The sequence below is a fragment of the Bidens hawaiensis genome, unplaced genomic scaffold, assembly GCF_021521415.1.
Source record: "Bidens hawaiensis isolate Kalapana, Puna unplaced genomic scaffold, B.hawaiensis_p1.1 tig00001920_1, whole genome shotgun sequence".
Lineage (NCBI taxonomy): Eukaryota > Viridiplantae > Streptophyta > Magnoliopsida > Asterales > Asteraceae > Bidens > Bidens hawaiensis.
In genome coordinates this window covers 1,361,797-1,380,235 of record NW_027491107.1, presented here as the reverse complement: position 1 = coordinate 1,380,235, position 18,439 = coordinate 1,361,797, and the positions used below count along the sequence as shown (strand labels likewise).

General features: G+C 33.1%; 2 protein-coding genes across 2 annotated transcripts; one reads left to right on the top strand and one right to left on the bottom strand.

The window, feature by feature from the left end:
• Positions 1–5,980: 5,980 nt before the first annotated feature.
• LOC143599758 (transmembrane 9 superfamily member 2-like) lies at positions 5,981–9,800 on the bottom strand. Its single transcript, XM_077077642.1, has 7 exons — positions 9,590–9,800; positions 9,327–9,367; positions 8,318–8,885; positions 7,680–7,817; positions 7,444–7,600; positions 6,874–7,358; positions 5,981–6,317 (listed from the first exon to the last, which is right to left on the bottom strand). The coding sequence occupies exons 1-7, from the start codon at positions 9,727–9,729 to the stop codon at positions 6,098–6,100; spliced, it is 1,749 nt and encodes a 582-aa protein (XP_076933757.1). The 5' UTR covers positions 9,730–9,800; the 3' UTR covers positions 5,981–6,097.
• A 1,169-nt stretch (positions 9,801–10,969) lies between these two features.
• LOC143598899 (uncharacterized) lies at positions 10,970–17,516 on the top strand. Its single transcript, XM_077076996.1, has 18 exons — positions 10,970–11,056; positions 11,494–11,530; positions 12,668–12,822; positions 12,899–13,003; positions 13,091–13,191; positions 13,399–13,477; positions 13,727–13,738; positions 13,836–13,901; positions 14,022–14,090; positions 14,173–14,229; positions 14,592–14,669; positions 14,771–14,877; positions 14,946–14,991; positions 15,161–15,285; positions 15,565–15,673; positions 15,912–15,974; positions 16,795–16,863; positions 16,962–17,516. Exons 1-18 carry the CDS (start codon positions 10,970–10,972, stop codon positions 17,166–17,168), a joined length of 1,572 nt encoding a protein of 523 aa, XP_076933111.1. The 3' UTR covers positions 17,169–17,516.
• Positions 17,517–18,439: the final 923 nt, after the last annotated feature.

The following is an 18,439-nucleotide window of genomic DNA, read 5'->3' as shown; positions in this document are numbered from 1 at the left end:
TTAGTATCTTTAGCCTAATGGAACTTGCATTTTAGCATTTTCCCCACCTTATTACTTAACATTGGTTAAGTAAATATTAAGGTTAGATACTTTAACCCGGTTTTGAGCAAACTTACATTTTTTAAAAGGGTTATTATTATAAATTCTTAAATAGTTACATTTTAAACCTTGAACTTTAATTGATTAGTTTTTGCAACAATTATTTTATTTAAAGATCTTCAAGACAACCTTTCTAAATCCAAGACTTTCTTTTATTTAGGCTTCATACGTTAAACTCGTCGTTCCGGCAAATCTCCAAATAATCAATCTTTCAAGTTTATTACTTGAACGTGAGTAACTTCATACCCCGTTTTCTATCTTTTATTTTGGGGGTGACATTTCAACTTATCTAAACTAAATGTTTTATACTCGGGTCTTAAACCACAAACGTTGTTGTATACCTTACTTGAATAATTGCTCGATTTGGTGTTCTATGCTTATTTGACTATGTGTTTATCGCTTTTGGATGGTGGAACTATAAATCCTAGACCATTTGGCAACCCCTCATGGCAAGGTGTCGTTAACATAATGCAATTAACGATAACTATAAAATCCTAAACTATTTGGCAACCCCTTATAGTTGGGTGTCGCTAACTTGTTAGCGATAACTATTTATCCAAGTTTATAGCTATTATTTATGGTTTTGTATACTAGTTTTGTGGCTTTTCATACTATATATCTATTGTTCAAACTTATGAATTGCTCACCAACATTTGTGTTGGTAAACTTTATTTGATGAAATGTTACAGGTTTGCATCTAGGTTGATTATGGAGTTCGGTGAAGAAAACGTCACAAATACCGTTAGGATATTAGCAAAAATAAACAATATTTATTTGCTATATTTTGTTATATTTTGTTGTATTTGAGTTATGAATATTTGGTTATGTGACATTTTCGATGTTGTGAAATGAAATGAGTTTGTTAAATATTGTCGCTTTAAATAGTGTCATGCGCTTATGAGCAATCGTTGCACCCCGGCATGTTCCACCGCATTTGATCGGGTAACTATCTTACTATATAATAAAAGAAGATAGGTTCTGCCAAATGTCGCTCCCAGGTTTAATTTGGTAACGTGGAAGCACCATGTTCAATTTGCTAACGTGTTCAGTGAAGACCTTGTCCATCGCTTCCCAATCTCAAAGCTTCATCTGAAAGCTTAAGAAGATTCAAATTTCAAATGAAGCTTTCAGAGGTATGATGTATTTTTCTTTAACAACATACCTTTGATATTTGAAACCCTAATTTACGATTTTGCTTTCTTCTGCTCCTTCACTCTTCCGTCACACATTAACATGTTCTTTATAACTACGATTTCTTCATCTTCGTATCAACTTCTATGTATATCTATTTGAACCAACGATGAAAGCCATTTTATATATGGGGTTTCAGAATATCACCCAGGTATTTTTCATTCTTACTTGATTCAATCAATATGTATATACATATGGCTCATATATATATATCTGTATATTCTTCCAAAGATCACCCAATTTGTGCCTAATTTTGACTGTCTATTGTTTCATTTTCTACTGTGGTTTCATTTGTTTTGTGAGTGGATTCTTACAAGTTGTTTAATTTTGCAGGAATCAAAATGGTGGGTTCTATATTTATCTCAACTTTAACTGCCCGGAAGTTTGTTTGATGGTTGTTATTAGTTTCATTGGCGGTGATGTTCGTTCGTTCAGGTCAAGAATATGTCTTATAAGGAGGTACTTTTTGTTAGTTCAGTTTCTTTGTGTTATGTTTGGAATTACATTTAATTTGATGCATTGATTTTCATGATTTTGGTTGTCCCCATAAGTTGCTTGATGAAATGCCTGTATTCACGGGTTTATTTTTTTGGTTTTTATTTGGATAGAAATAGAATTGTGGATCAATGATACAGTTTATCATGTATGTTGGTGTACAATGTATATTGAATTGTTTTCTGAGTTTTGTTTTCTAGATAGCAGTTTCGGCAAAGGGCTTAAACCCAAAGCCCCTGATGTCTGTTAAAGATATTAATATCCAGTCACAAGCTTTTATAAAAGTCGAGGACAATAATAAGGTATCCTTCAAGTTTGCAATGTTGCGTGTACATTATATGCTTATCTATAATAGAATTCTTATAAGAATATGTAATGGTTTATTTCATCACATCTTGCTTGCTAAAGGTGAAAATGTTTTATTATTGTTATTATTAATATTAATATTATTATTATTATTATTATTATTATTATTTTGTTTTGTCGCATATATTATATCATATATGTTTATTATCATCCATTATTTGTAGTACTTTTTGTGATAAGTTTATTCATTTTTAGCATAGTCCAAATTTTGAAAAATTTAAACTAATCACAAACAGAAAAGTCAATCGAAGTCGTTCGGTTTCAATACGAAGCTTAATGATGTTAAAATCCAGATTTTCAATATGCAATCATGAAATCTTTTCTGTTGGAAGGTGCAACATTATGCTTTTCTATTTGATAATCTTTTTCGTTTGTTTTCTTGATCATTCTGTTTGATAAGCAAGCTTTTCTGTATGATAATTGGAGCCTGGTTGGTTCTATGTTGCCAGAAGTTAGTAGTTAGTGACAATCTATTATTCTCATATTCAGTGCACTGTGTACTTTTACATTTTGTTAGTGTGCAGATTGATGGTAGAACTGATGCGCTCCAGTATATAATTCGAATTATGTATTGAAGTTTCTAATTTTACTATCTAATTTGAATACGAAGCTTAAAGATGTTAAAAACTAGATTCTCAAAGAAGCTTATCTATAGGTGGCGAGATTAATTCATAAATGAAAATCTTGTGTTTTCATCTGATTGTGATGCTTAGGTTAATTCACTGTACTTTATATATCAGAATCTTGTGTTTCAGATATGCTTTATATGTTTGAATGATGTTCTTGAGGGCATATCAATTCTATAATTATGGAGGTTAAGGAGGTGGGCAAGCACACACTTCATAATTTTTGAAGTGACACTTTTACATGTATGCGACGTTTTTATTCAGTTTTCATTAAAGGTTAGAGTGGGGCTAAGCTATGTCATGTATTCAGGAAATGCTATTTAAGATAGGATCGAATTGTTATGGGCTAACCAAATTCAAGCCGAGCAAAAAGTTTAAGACCACTGAAGATGGTTTAGTTTAGCACTATGCTTCATAGATTACATTTATTAATATGCTATAAAAATTATTTTTTTTCAACCCGTGTGTCACACGGGTATATAAACTAGTGTATTATGTTTTGGTGACTATAGAGTTTGTATGCATGTCTTATGGCACAGGAATTGAAATTAACACCATTATCATGGTTTTGTAACTGTGTTATCTTGTTCTGCTATATACATAATATAATTCTCAAGTATCATTAAATGTATCTTGAATCCATTTAATTTGACTTGTATTTTTTTTATTCGATCGTATATTTAGTTGCACTCGAGAGGTACTTTAAAATCCATTTTTAACTTCAACGGATTGAATACATTTTTTGAATCGTGAAACCTATGGATTCGTTAATTAATTGATGCACTAATTTTTTTTAACCGATCATCATCGCACTACAACAATTTTTAAATGTCACCTGCGATAATTCCGGCATGGTAGCGTGATCGAAAATTTTAAATGGGGCAGCATCATTCTGTTAATTACTTGCTTCTTTAATTTTGGTTTACTTTTGTTTTTTCAGTTGTTTTATAAAACGTTTCGAATTTCTAAATTAAATTTGTACTTTAGTTTTTTAATATGTTAATTTTTAGTATTTTGACGTTGACAAATTTATATTTTGAATCTACTTCTGGTATCATCACGATCTTAACTGATGTCGACCAAATTTGTGTCAACTAACTACCAAATACATATGGGCTTAAATATGTTTTTCTTTTTCCTTTTTCCTTTTTCCTTTTTTTTATTCATTAACTATACGAGTATCAATACTATTTTAAGTGTTTAATATTTTATTTTTTGGGTTTAGTACACGTTGTTGTCATAACGAACTATCCAATACCGATTCGCGGTACGGTCACAACGCAATATATATATACCAATTTAGTCTAGCGCAACACGTGAGGTAGAGGTGGGAAAATAAACATGTTAATCGAACCAAAACCAAACCGGTTTGAAACCGATTATGTAGAAACTGGTTTGGAACCGATTGCAACCGTAAGTTCGAAACTGGTTTGTAATTTTCTCCACCAAAACTGGTTAACCGAACCGAAATCGGCCAAAACCGGTCAAACCCAAACCAAAACCGATCATAACCTGGTCAAGAAACCAATTTCAACCTGGACCGAAACTGATCATAAACAGGTTTTATTTCAAACGTGTGTTGGAAGAAAATTATCACCACCTAATTAATAACACATTGTTAAGAAAAAAAAATCTACTATAACACACTTTGTTTCTTTTTTTTTTTAATTTATTTTTTAATGACTAGTTATAGATATGTATCGTATTGAGGCAAAAGCGAACTCTTTTAAAAATACCGATTTGGTTGTTTTGTATTATACCAAAGAGTTACCATCCAATTTTGGACCCAAACCTGATCGTTTAGATTAAGTCAAATAAAGTCAACCCCAACTCGCATCCCATGTACTCCAGTGACTCCAATCTTATGGTTCTTCATGTAAACTAGATTGGTTTAAAAACCGGTTTCTAACAGAACACCATACCGGATTAGATTGGAACCAATTTCAAACTGGGTCCAACTTATTATATAACCCGTGTTTTCAAAACTAGTTTCAAAATTGGATTCAAAGTATATATATACTCAAACCGATAGATCAGATCAGATTCGTATTGGTTTCATCCAAACCGATTTCTAGATCGATTTCTGATTCGGTTTGGTTGTGCACCTCTACACATATGCTATGCTCTATAGATTGTAGAGTAAGTTTGGTGGTTTTGTTCCTCTACACATACAATGCTATGTTAATTATTTATTTAGGCTTTCTAGTGACAATGTGACATGATCCATGTGTTTACAACTAGCCATATTACATCTATTTTTAATCAGATAACTTTTAGGGCGTGTTTGTTTCACAGAATTCGTGAGAATTCAAAGGAATTAGAATTAAAATCTCATGACATGACGTGTTCGTTTAGTTGGAATTGGAATCTTAATATCATTTTGGTGTGTTCGGTTCAAAAAATTGGAATTGTAATTCAATTCTTTCAAATTCTTTTAAAGTAAAGGATTCAAAATCCTTCCAAAATGTGGAGTAATTCAAGGAAATTCATTAGAATATTTTCTCAAGTTTTTTTGTTTTTTTTAACGAGGACAACAAATAAAACATTTTTATAGTTTTTTTTCTTTTTTTGTTTTTAATTTATATTTTGAGTTATAAATTTATTATTGTTATTTTGAGTATTTTTTTGATGGGTTTTTGATCTTAACCGAAAACTCATAAAAAAATAATAAAAAAATCATAACGCAAAATATAAACAAAAAATCTAAAAAAGCTAAAATGTTTTCGCCGTTATCTTTGTTAAAAAAAAACTTGATTTTTATTCATTTATCAAACGAACACATTAAGAATGTAATTAGATTTCAATTCCCGTTCAGATTCCAAATCCAATTCCTTCAAATTCCAAATCCTATGCAAATTTCAATTCTAATTCTAATTCCAATTCCATTCCATTCCGTGAAACGAGCATGCCCTTAAGGTTTTTTAAAATTCTGACATCAGTTGGGTGATTTTAATTTCTAGTTATACTAGGCTTTTCGTATGATATATGTCTAGTAGATTAATTTCCTATGCATATCTTAAACCTTTTATTTATTTTATTAATGTGTTCTTTCTTTTGGTCTCAACTGAGTCTTCTGTGCTTTTGTGACTGAGCCATTTCCGCCTATGCGGGGGCGAAGTATATAATTGAGCAAAACAGAATGTCATAGTGATACAACAGGCAATGGCTACAAACAAGCGATACTACAATGGAGACTCAACTCAACCACAATGAATGGCAAATTGTTGAAAATAATGTCTAATAATATATGATATAAATTTTCGTAAATAAAGAAAAAATGAAGTCCCCTCTCCTAGTACAGATTGTAAGAGCTTGTTGTTTTACTCACACTTGATAGAACGGTATATATGTCGAACAAAAAAGAGAGCAGCACGGAAACCAATAGTCCCGAGCATGAGAAAGAAAGCATAGCAAACGCATGCCATGTAACCAAAGAAAAACGAGGTCTGCATAAAACCTGTCATATCCGAACGCCCATAGTAGTAATACAAGCAATACACATAGATAAACAGCCCCGTTGAACCACCACAAACAAAAGACCTGTAAAACATTTGTAAATCATAACTCAGCCTCATAGTTTTATACTAATAACCACAAAACAAACAAATAAATAACGATTAATATCATAAAAAATATCCAATTTTTCATGAATTAAGATATATTTAATGTCCCCAACTTGTAAAAAATACAAAAAAAAATAATAATAATAATAAATAAATAAATCACTAAATTAATTTTTGCTTATTAAACTCCCTAAACTTTTCTAAAACGTATCTACTTGTAAATCTTTTTAAATTTAGCTTGTTAACTCTTAAATTATTTAAATCTTGATAAAGTGACATCCAACATTTTTGCAAAAAGAAAATTATACAATCATTATTTATAAAAGATTAAAAGTACCTGCATTTGAACAAGTTAAGGGACTTTAATATACAAAAAAACTGAATAGCTGAAAACATATAACAATAATTTATTGACTTTTTCTTGTATTTTTTACAAGCCGAGGGACTTTAATATATCAAACTTAAGTCACAAGACTTTTTTTTGTGTATGGTGTTTTTTATGTTATTAACCCATAAATAAATAAATACTTTACCGCCACCACCATTGATGATCTTCAGCAGCAAGTTGAAAGTAAGTCAAAGCTATGGTAATAAAAGCAGTGACAATAACCAGAATTATAAAGACAATGAACAAGATGCTGTATATGGTATAGATTCTGTGACCCCACACACTGGCAAAAATGTAATAAAGTTCAATATAGATGGCACTAAACGGAAGAAAGCCCGCCATCGCCATTTGAGGGAGGGTCCCACGGTACCATGGCAACGGTGGGACCTCTCGTGGATATTTAGTGGTCCGACACGGGGCTTGAAACTCGGCTTTACTATTCTTTCCTGCAATCCCTCCTAACACCAGCAATGGTGATGTCACCAGCCCCCATATTAAGCCTATTATTACTATTGTTCCAAATGGCAATGCTGCAGTTGCACTGTAACCGATTGCAACCGTGTTTAGGAAGCAAAAGGTTATGAAAAGGGGCCCACAAAACAACCCTCCGGTTAATATCAAATTCCTCACCTGCAGACCGCAACAAGTTGAAATGTGAACAAGTAAAATTAAAACTGGAATCAAAATGAGATTAAGATAATAATAATATGCACACCCAATTGGTTCCTTCAAGTTGGCAATAAAAAGAGGATGCAGTGCAACCAGCAATTCCAGATGTTAGCGCGTATATAACAACCAATGCGGTAAAAAGAGCGCCTCGGTTATATGGATAAAAGACACCAACTAATGCAAGTATGAAGATAAAGATTGTGCTGCATGGTGAAATATAGATGTGTCAAAAGGGAATGGTATTGAAACTATGACTTTAAAATAATAATCAAAGAAACTTACAGGGCAAATAACTGGGTCCCGGAACCAAGAGCAGCAGCAAATAAAGACTTGTGTTGTGGGTATCTGAAGACATCACCGTGTATGTATTTCCATCCGCTTTCTTCTTGATCCTCAGCTTCTTCTTCATCATGAGCATATCTATGTGTATATAAAACCAAATTGTCAAACAAGAATACACATATATGCATAATAATATGTATATACAGGGTGTGATTCATTACTGAACACTAAATTCTTGCAACAACAAAAGGAATAAACCTAAATTGTTTTGACTTTTTTTATCAATGGTTCATATTCTTCAAAACATTTACTTCTAACATACAAATTTGTATTTATGTACATAAAAAATCATTAAACTAACTTTTCATATAGTTTTTAATTCTAAATTTTTACCTACCTACACATGTGTAGGTTTTATAAATAAACAAAAATGTTCACCTTCTTTTTTAATATTCAGGAATCAGGAGAGGAAAATAAACATTGCATTTCAACATTTTCTTATATTTTTAAAAACTTTTGAAAAAATGAATGCTTTATTTTGTTCTTCCTGTTCTTGCAAAAAACTGTGTTCAACAATAAACCCTCCCTTGACAATGTGTGTGTAGAGAGAGAGATAGTAAGAGAAAAGAGAATGTTACCTGACAAAATCATTTTTGAGAACGCGCATGAGAATCGTGGCAAGGAAACCAGTCAAAAGAAGCACAGTGACACAAGAATTAATAATGGAGAACCAATGTATTTCCAAGTGATGCGGTAGTGAAGAATTTTGTGAGTACTTATCCATCCTCTTTTTAAAAGGAATCTTGGTTTCCTTCCATCTAACGGTGTACATAAAGTCAACGTCGACTTCCTTGTCTTCAGTGATATCCACAAGAGCAGTAGGATCCGTTTGGACATTAACCTCAATAACATGGTTCTTGTTGTAAAGTACCTCAAACTGCAAATGCTTAAAAAGATAGTATTTTTGTTCACTTGCATCATATTTCCCTATGAAACCCCATAGAGGCAAGTCATCAAAGTACATTTGAAAGTAGTAGTCCTTTGAAATGGCCTTCCGGAACTTTCCAACTTCTTCCTTTGAGAGTTTTTTGGAGCAAACCGACTCTGAATCTTTATCAACCAAGAAATCAAGCTTGTATGGAGCACTGACCAAACGGTCTCCGTTTAACACTTCTCCGAGTGCTTCCTTTTTCTCTTTCAAATCGCCTGTTTACAATCCGTGTGTCAAATATGATTACAAATGTTACATATTATTATTACAACAATGTTCTGATTGTTGGAATTAATAAGCTTTAGAACATTTAAGGCGTTTAAGATACACGTTAAGCGACTTTAAACCGGTTTCATGATTTTATCCGTTTTAACCAAAAAAACACTCTTAAGTGGATGGGTCGAAATTGCAACCTCTAGAATGTTTTACGCGTTTATAATATACCTTTGTCCATTATTGTCTTTTTCATAGACGATTAGTGTGTCAAATTTGATTACAAATGTCAGGTATTATATCACAATATTCTGATTGTTTGGATAAATATGTTTTAGGCGTTTAAGGTACACTTTAAGCAACTTTAAAGTGGTTTCATGATTTGAACGAAAATCAACAGATTCTTAAATAAATGGGTGTAAAGGAGCATGAAGTTATCTAACCTGGCAAGCAGAATGGAAGATCAAAATAGCGATATGTTTCACTGAGATAAAATATAGGCAATTGATTAGCAACAAGATCATCATATAAAGTCAACTGACTACATGTGAACATTATATCAAGTATAGAAAGTAGAAATTGCATAAAAGGTAAACCAATATAGTATCTGTGGTCAGTCATATACATGGTTGTAAAAATCCCAACCAAAGGTATGTACATGTATGATAGTAATAATAATAAGTTGGTTAAAGCAGTAAATACATACCTTGGATTCTGGAATGGACCGACCTTGTTGGCAAAGAGAGGAACAGAGTCTCGGTGATTGTATTTGTGATTTGAAACATCTGAGGCCACAAGAGTACAAATGAGAGACAATGCTGCTGCTAGAATGAGCCGATGATCCATCGTATCGTATGGTATGAAATTACATACACAGACAAATAGATCAAGATCCAGATCTAGCAGTGGATCGATATGATGATAATGTAGTTGGAGTTAAAGGGTTTCTTAAAGATGGTGATGGCGTGCAATGTGAACTAACCAGCTGATTGATTAAGTACTTGTGCCGACTGCCTAACCATTTATGATTTATGTTTACAGTAGACTTTGATTTCATTCCACCAGATCTGAAAACCCACCCGACCACTTACATTATATTCAACTAACAATTCATACAATATTATTTTTCTATTTCTAATTTTCACTTTTATTAATTAATATATATTAATTTTAAAACTACGTAATGTAATGTAATGTGTTTTTCTAAACGATTTGGGTGTGGTTAACATCCTCCAATGGTGCTCACATGACAAACGCTTATGACCGTATGTAAATTAATTAAAATAAGATAGTCTATGAATATGATGAAAATTGTTTTTATTTTAACGGTGGCTTTTTAATCTTATAAAATATTATATTATATTTTTATTTTAACTTAATCCACTGCTTATCACGTGTATTTTGTTTATTTATTAAAAGTTGTACCATTTTATATTTTTATTGCAGGTCTGTTTTTTAAAAATATTGTATGTTTTAAAGTGTGATTTTATCTATTAATCATTCTGTATTAATTTTGTGTCGTTATTTAATTATTTAATTGGTATATATATAATATAAAATATTAATTAGAAATTGTTCTAGATTAAATAATAATCATGGGATGAAAATTAAAGCTTTATTGGTTTAAATATGATATGGCATGCAAAGTTGACTGTTTGAAACAATGACATGTGTGTTGCATCGGTGCTGCTCTTAGGTTGTAATATTTCCGTGGTAATTAAATTTTCAATTGGACGATTCAGAAAAATTAAGAACTAATACGCATGTCCATGTTATCTAACTGCGCATGAAAATAAACCAAAGAATTGCGTTTTACATGTTGTGAATCATCATGACAATTTGTTAAAATGAGACGACGTTTCTTGTTTTATTTTAACGGTTAATTCTCGTAATCAGTTACAAATAGATATTCTCTCACATGTAATTTACCAATGATGATTTGCTTATGTTGATAGTAACATGTTAATCAACTAACTGGTTGTTTGAAATCTGAATTAATCATGAATAGAGTGTGTTTGGTTCACTAAAAAGAAAAACTTGAATTAGTAATAGAGCCTCTTAACTGATATATTTATAAACATGTTAAATGAAGCTTCCAAATTGGTCAACCCATTTAGCGACTCAAGTAGTGGGTTCCAAACTACTTCTTAATCACTATTTATTATTGGCTTATGTTAGTACTCATTTAGTTACTACTCATACTCATAATATGTTTTTATCACACAGTGCTAGTGATTTGATAGTACTATATTAAGAAGATATGCTAGAAGCAAGTTCTATATGCGCTTATTAAAGGAGATCGGTTTTCATGTTGGATTTTGTATATCGTTTAGTAGAATACTTTAACAACGGAAAACCTTCCTTAACAAAAAATAGTAGGATTTTGAGCAACCTTCCTTTTACACTTCACCCATGGTTGGATAATTTTCTGAAGTGATAACAATAACAATAACATTGTTGAACTGAGTTTCTAGTTGTTATGTGAGAGTGGAGGGTGAGAATGAAAAGGAAATTGCAGTCCGTGCTTGTTCGATCTAGGGTTTTATCAGCCAACGCTAGAAGCATCAACATCATCCTAGGGTTCATATTGATCGCTTATTCATCCCCCAGAGTTCCGTTTCTTCTACCCTAGCTGCATTACTTCCAGGTTAATCTATCTATTCAATATAATATAACACACACACTTGTTGTTGAACTTCCAAGTAGAGTAAGTAGGGGTGCCAAATGGGTTGTGTTGGGTCGGAACGGGTCAGGGTCAACCGGTTCGGGTCGGAACGAGTCAAAACTGGTTTCGGGTCTTTTTTTTAACAATAACAACGGAGGAAACGTTTTAGTTTTTTTTTTTGGTTTTAAACAGTGCGTTTCAGCACGAATCAGCGCGATTTTAACATGTTTCAGCAAATCCAGCACGTTACAGCTCGTTTTAACAGCAAACAGCACCTTAAACAGCTCGTTTCAGTGATTTTCAGTTCGTTTCAGCTCTTAATAGCTCATTTCAGCGATTTTTCAGTTCGTTTCAGCACTTAACAGCTCGTTCTGGTCAGTTTTGCAGCAATTCAGCAATAAAAGTCAGCAGTTCAACTCGTTTTTGCCCCGTTTCAGCAAGTTACATAACCAATACTTCAAACAAACGTCTAAACTCACCACTTGAAATCAGTAACCAAATCTGACTCGAACTTCTAATCTTTTCTCGTTTTAGAGTATAATTTCTGGAAATGACCAAAGTACCCTCGCAACAAAACTTCTCAAAATATCCTTGCAATAGACTTTACAATCTTTGATCAACAATTAGGCGTATGAACTGAAACAAGTCAGCGTATGAACTGAAACAAGGTAAACAATGATGACATTTCCAAACCAAAACGTCAGTGATGGTGGTGACAAATTGTAGCTCACGGTGGTGGTGGTGGTGACGAATTGGTTGTCGGAGGAGGGATAGGCGACAGAGAGCTTGGGAATTGGGATGAGACCCTATCGCCGGCAATAGAGAGGCGGTGGCTGGAAGAAATCGTGACCCGTGGTTTTAGTGAGCAAATGAATAGCTAACCCTAACAACCCATTCTTTTAAAAAGATCAACCCAATTTGACCCAGTTCAATATTCTTTATTTTTGTGAATAACCCATTCTGACCCATTTAATTAAATAACCCAACCCGTAAAGTTTTAAAAATAACCCAAACTGACCCAAATGAATGGCTTTGGGTCAGGAACCCCCCCCCCCCCCCCCTAAGAGTAAGTATATGTTATTTATGTGTTGTCTTAAATGCCAGCTGTTCCTCCTGCAGTATTTATTGGATTAAGTTTGACTCCTGCATTTGCTGAAGATGATGCAACTGATTCAGTTGGTTTACAGAAAATTGATGATGGTTCAGTTGTATCAAACATTCATACATCCAAGTGGAGAGTCTTCACAGACAGCGCACGTGATTTCTTCTTTCAGGCAAGATTATTATTACTATTGTTATTATCAGAGATTATTGTGTTTACACATGCTAGTGTTTGCTTTTGTTTTAAAGGGTAAATTGGAGGATGCAGAGAGGTTGTTTATCGGTGCATTGGAAGAAGCTAGACAAGGTTTTGGGGAAAGGGATCCTCATGTCGCCTCTGCATGCAACAATCTCGTGTGATTCTATTTCTCTCATTTCATACCCGCCCCCGTGCAGTGAATTTCTACATTTATTTCAAACCTTTGTATTTTATGCTTGCAGGCTGAGTTGTATAGAGTTAAGAAGGCGTTTGATAAAGCAGAGCCCTTGTACTTGGAGGCAATTAACATTCTTGAGGAATCATATGGACTTGAAGACATAAGGTACTCCATCCATCTTGCTTCCTTCACACTTCTGTTCCGTGTTCACCCAACTATTTGTTTTAGATACTATCTGGCTATATTAGGCGAAACAATGTTTTTGTAAATATCTGGCTACTTAAATTATTTACAGCGATGTATCAAATTAATGATGGAGTTTGTCTTAAAACCCTCTTTAGTTTCATGATTTTATAATCTGTATACGTTTAGGGTTGGGGCTGCACTGCATAATCTTGGACAATTTTATCTTATCCAAAAGGAATTGGACAGAGCTCGTGCTTGCTATGAGGTATATACAATTTGACTATATTTTTTACTTGTGCCATATCATATTCATTCGCAATTTTGTTTATAACTTTCAACTGCATGACAAATATACTATTTTTATAGGTATGCATACTGAACATATCATAGGATTGCCTCTCTGTCTTAACATTTTACTAATACTTGTGTGTGTTATTTATTGTTTGAACTGAATACATTATTACTGACTGTTATTCTTGTTGCCTTTTCATGTGCTTCATAATTTCTTGGGCAGCGTGCTCTAAAGGTACGGTGGATATAGTTAGCATCATGATTTATCCATACATTTTTTACTGTGATAGTTGTCACTGATGTATATTATTTCTCCTTTTCTAATAACAAAGATAAAGAGGCGAGTTTTGGGAGAAGGTCATGCTGACTATGCTGAGACCATGTATCATCTAGGCAGGGTACTACCACCATCAGATATTTTTACTTTCTTTATATTTGGTGTAGCACCTATAAGATTAGCCATATTTTATACTTGGAACATTTGGTGCATGGAGTTGATGATATGGTGGTTCTTACAGGTGTTATACCTTCAAGGGAAGGTGAAGGATGCTGAAGCCCTCATAAAGGATTCTATTCAAATACTTGAGGTACACTCTCTTCTTCTTTTATCATAGAAACTGAATCCTTTGTGTATCAATGTGTCTGATTTAGGTTTAACTGTTTGTATAGGACGGTGGGCAAGGAGAGTCTTTCTTATGTATGAGGAGACTGCAGTATCTTGTTCAGGTTTTGTCTACGCTTGCATTAGTAAACTTTCTCTTTAATAACGGGTATTTGACCTTTGCCATACATAGTTTAGGGTCCGAGTAGCCTCCTCCTAAAAGGCTAAGAAACTTTGTATTCTAAATAATTGGCAAATAGACTGTATCAACATTGTATTTTCAAGTACTGATACAATGCGTTGTTGCAACTTGCAACAATCACCATCGAAGTGACCTATACATAAATCCCAAACTTGACAGATGATATAATTTGATTTTTCTTAATTAAATCATCCTACTTATCAGTTTCCCAATTAATTTGTCTATTCTTTTTGCTACCTTAACTGGATTACTTGGCCAGTGGTTGAAAGTGTTGTATTCTTGCAGATTTATATGAACTCCAGTAATCTCACTGATGCTGTTAACACACAGAGAAAGATCCTGCATACAATGGAAGTGTCCAAGGTTTGGATACCTAATATGTATCTTATCTATATATTCAGAATCCTCTCTATGTGACGTATGATTTGATTCATAAGTTAATAGAAATATTGTTGATTGTTCAGGGATGGGATTCTTTGGAAACTGTGATTGCAGCTGAAAAGCTTGCACTGATTCTTGTGTCAGCAGGAGGACAAGGAAATTTAATGGAAGCAAAACAACTCCTACAAAGGTTTCTTTGTTTAATTTGATTACTACATAACAACTCCTACAGCTGAAAATTACTAATTTATGTTGTAGCTGTCTTGATTCCCGGACAAAGCTACTTCCTGATGACAATATTCAGGTTTCTGCACTGAAATTATAACTTATCTTTATGCATATTTATGACTTTCTTTAGTTACTGACTTACCGAACATAGATGTATATCATGTTAGTTTGAAAATATCTGTTGACTTTAGATGGATTTTAAGTTTTGATAATGATGATTAACCTTCATCTACTTAAAATGTCAGATAGCTGCCAACATGCTTCACATGGCTAGGGTGGAGCTTCTTTTATGCAACCAAACACGGGGGAATATTTCTGAATCAACTGCAGTCATTGACAATGCAAAACATCTTCTGGACAATGCAATAAGGTTTGACTTCTTATATATGTTCATCTGTTCAGCATGGTCCTGTTTGATAGTCGATAGATGGTTGCTGGTTTTTTGAACTGAATTTGAAGTTGTATTGAACTTTTAGGCTTTTTATAAAATGAATGTCTATAACCATTTAACTGCTGAATTATGTTTGGTAAAAATGTAGTTACTAAACCTATTTTGACACCTTGTTATTTACTGTACTTCTGTATTAACTATTATGCTATTAAGAAGGTGCTTTGTTTTACATTACTGTGTACTAATTCCCTTTTACAGAATAGCTCGACAGGCTTTGGATAAGTTGATAAAGCAAGGAGCAAATAGTAAGTATCACCAATTGTCAAAGACAGATGCATACACCGAGCGCACATCATTGCTTATACTGGTTAGTTCCACATTACATGACCAATAATTTGGTTACATTGGATTCACTACATGGTAGGGCTGGCCTACAGGAACCATAGCTTTGTGATCTTAATATTGTACAGCAAGCACTTGTGTGACATCCATATTTATGTTTACCACCACCATTTTATACACACACGTGCACCCTTTATAAGAAGTTATAAGAAGTTTAAGTTAAATGGCTAAATATATTTATCTTGGCGTTGGATCTGGTGCAGTTGCAAGCGTTGAATGCTTTGAGCCAACTAGAAGTTACTAAGGCTGAGTTACACAAGCCTGCGGTAAGAAGTGCTTCTACATTTTAAGATGTTGTAGATTGTTTCTTCTTCAAAGAGATCTTTTCTTGAAACTTTATATATATATATATATATAGGATTAGGATCATGTGATAACTATTTTTAGAAATTGAGAACTTTGAGAACCATTTTGGACCACAAAAAAAACCGTGAAAATTAAAAAAGTAAAAAAAAAACCAAAAATTTTTATTTTTCATCCCGGTTTCATAAAAAAAATATCGGTTTAGCAAAATTATACATATATGTATAATACGTATTTTTTTTTAATTTTACACATGTTACTCTTTATACACATATGTACAATTAAGATAAATGATAATGTGCATATGTGTACATTATGTAAATTGGGATTAAATAAAAATATAAATATGTGACTAATTAGGTTTTTTTTTTAAATATATGAAATCGGGATGAAAAATGAAATTTTTTGGTTTTTTTAGTTTTTTTAAAAATTCTTTTTTTTTTGTTTTATAATTTTTAATGGTTTTTTTTTGTGGCCCAAAATGGTTCTCAAAGTTCTCTTAGGATCCTCACCTTATATATACATATATGTCTTGTTAAGATATAGCTTGCTGTTTTTCTAGATGGGGCTTAAGAATAAGAATGGGTAATTGTCTTGTTAAGGTAAAAAAATTATTAAACATAATGTGTGATTTTTTCCTTATAAAAACTAAGAGGTTGTAAGCATTTAAATAGGCTCGGATCCACTTTCAACTTTTATACAAAAGAGTCTAGTAAGAATATATAACCTTATATATCGTATAAGAATCTATAACCTTAAAATCTTGGTTGATGGGAAAAACAGGAGAAAGAGACGCAACCACATTCAGAGGCGGAGAAAGCTCTTCTCGATTGCATTTCTGCCTTTAAACAGGTAACCGGCCGTGTTCCAATATATCATAATTTTATGCTCTTTTCCAGTTTTACCCTTGTAGGATGGTTAATTTGCGTGATCCCTTTTTCCGAGTGCAGTATGCAATTCAGAGGTCGTTATATTATTTTGGTGATATAAAGGGCGAGTATGTCACATGTTTGAAACAGCTTTCTACTTTACTAAGTCGGTCGAATAGCAATGGGTTGAAGCAATCAACTTCAAGACGGCCTTCTTTGCAAGAGGTGTTGAACGAAATCAAGCGACTTGAAGGTGCTTCATCATCAGTGTCCAACAAAAAGCCATAGCTAATAAAAATAATAGGTTTTTACATGTTAATTTTGAGCCATTTTGGGTTTTGTGTAGTTTGCATTCTTGTGCTTCTAGTATAGCGAGCAGAGGTGTATCCAGAATTTTTTTACTCGCGTCACTTTTCGAAAATGTACGGTGAACAGGGGCCACTCGATGGTCAGATGCATGTGTTGCACATAAAAGCAACGAAGATCACATTAATAAAATTCTCTCGGACACTGTCATGTAGATCTGTTAGTGATGGCCAAAATGAGTAGACTGCAAGGTGCATGTTCTTATATTTTGAATCGATTTCTTTGTGACGAAGTGGTTGAAGATGGGGAGAGGTACTGGTGAAGAGTAGAGAGAAAAAGTATTGTCATTGCTAAGATTTGTAAGATATGAAATTTTGAAAATCAATCACTTTATATATTTAAGTGTTCAAGTTTATATTTTTTGGACATGATAACCTTAAAGCTTTTCAAAGTTATATTGTTTTAATATTTAAATAAATAGTAAAAAGAAGATAACAATAATAATAATAGCCATCCAAAATTTGTTCTTCTACCGCGAGAGGGGTGGATTGGGATTATTTAAGCAATTCATGTAATCGTTGACCTCTTGCCACTTTATTTTGAGTAGCTTTATCTAGATCATAAGCGAATTGTGCTAAAGCTTCTAATTCTATGAATTGTGCCAGTTCTAGCTTTAATTTACCGGCTAATTTTTTCATAGCTTTAGTTTGAGTTGCAGACGCCGCGCTGAAAATAGAGATACCCACATTAATAGCCGGTCGGATTCTAGCATTGAATAGGTCGGCAGAAAATAATATATGTCCCCCGTAATTGAAATGACATTAGTAGGAATATAAGCCGTTACGTCTTCCATCGGGTTTCAACTACTGGTAAAGCGGTCATACTTCCTCACCTAAAAGAGAACTTAATTTAACAGTTCTTTCTAAAATGCGTGAATTTTTCTATTTCAGTTTTCTTGTGTGTTCAGTTACCGCATTCTCTAAATTTGGAGAGCATGTTGCCTCACTCTGGTTAGACTACGTTGTCTTAATAGGCCTCACGACCTCATACTAACTTCAGAGTTTGGCTTGGACGTTCCTTGGGAAACCATAACGTCAACTGTCATTTGACAGTTGTTGTGCCACCACAAGAACATGTGACTTTGGCATTACACATGATAAGACGGAAACCCGTTATGCACAAATATTAATTAATTGAAGAATTAATTAATTGAAAATTTTATTGAAGAAATGAAAGTTTAGGCTAATAATTCA

Excerpts from the sequence above, each read along its gene's own strand:
- LOC143599758 (XM_077077642.1), bottom strand. The coding sequence starts at position 9,729 with ATGGATCATCGGCTCATTCTAGCAGCAGCATTGTCTCTCATTTGTACT. Across the intron at positions 7,818-8,317 it reads CTCAAAAATGATTTTGTCAG|ATATGCTCATGATGAAGAAG; the intron begins GTAACATTCTCT and ends ATATACACATAG. Across the intron at positions 6,318-6,873 it reads GATCATCAATGGTGGTGGCG|GTCTTTTGTTTGTGGTGGTT; the intron begins GTAAAGTATTTA and ends AATGTTTTACAG.
- LOC143598899 (XM_077076996.1), top strand. The coding sequence starts at position 10,970 with ATGAAGCTTCCAAATTGGTCAACCCATTTAGCGACTCAAGTAGTGGGT. Across the intron at positions 13,192-13,398 it reads TATGGACTTGAAGACATAAG|GGTTGGGGCTGCACTGCATA; the intron begins GTACTCCATCCA and ends GTATACGTTTAG. Across the intron at positions 14,878-14,945 it reads GCAAAACAACTCCTACAAAG|CTGTCTTGATTCCCGGACAA; the intron begins GTTTCTTTGTTT and ends TTTATGTTGTAG.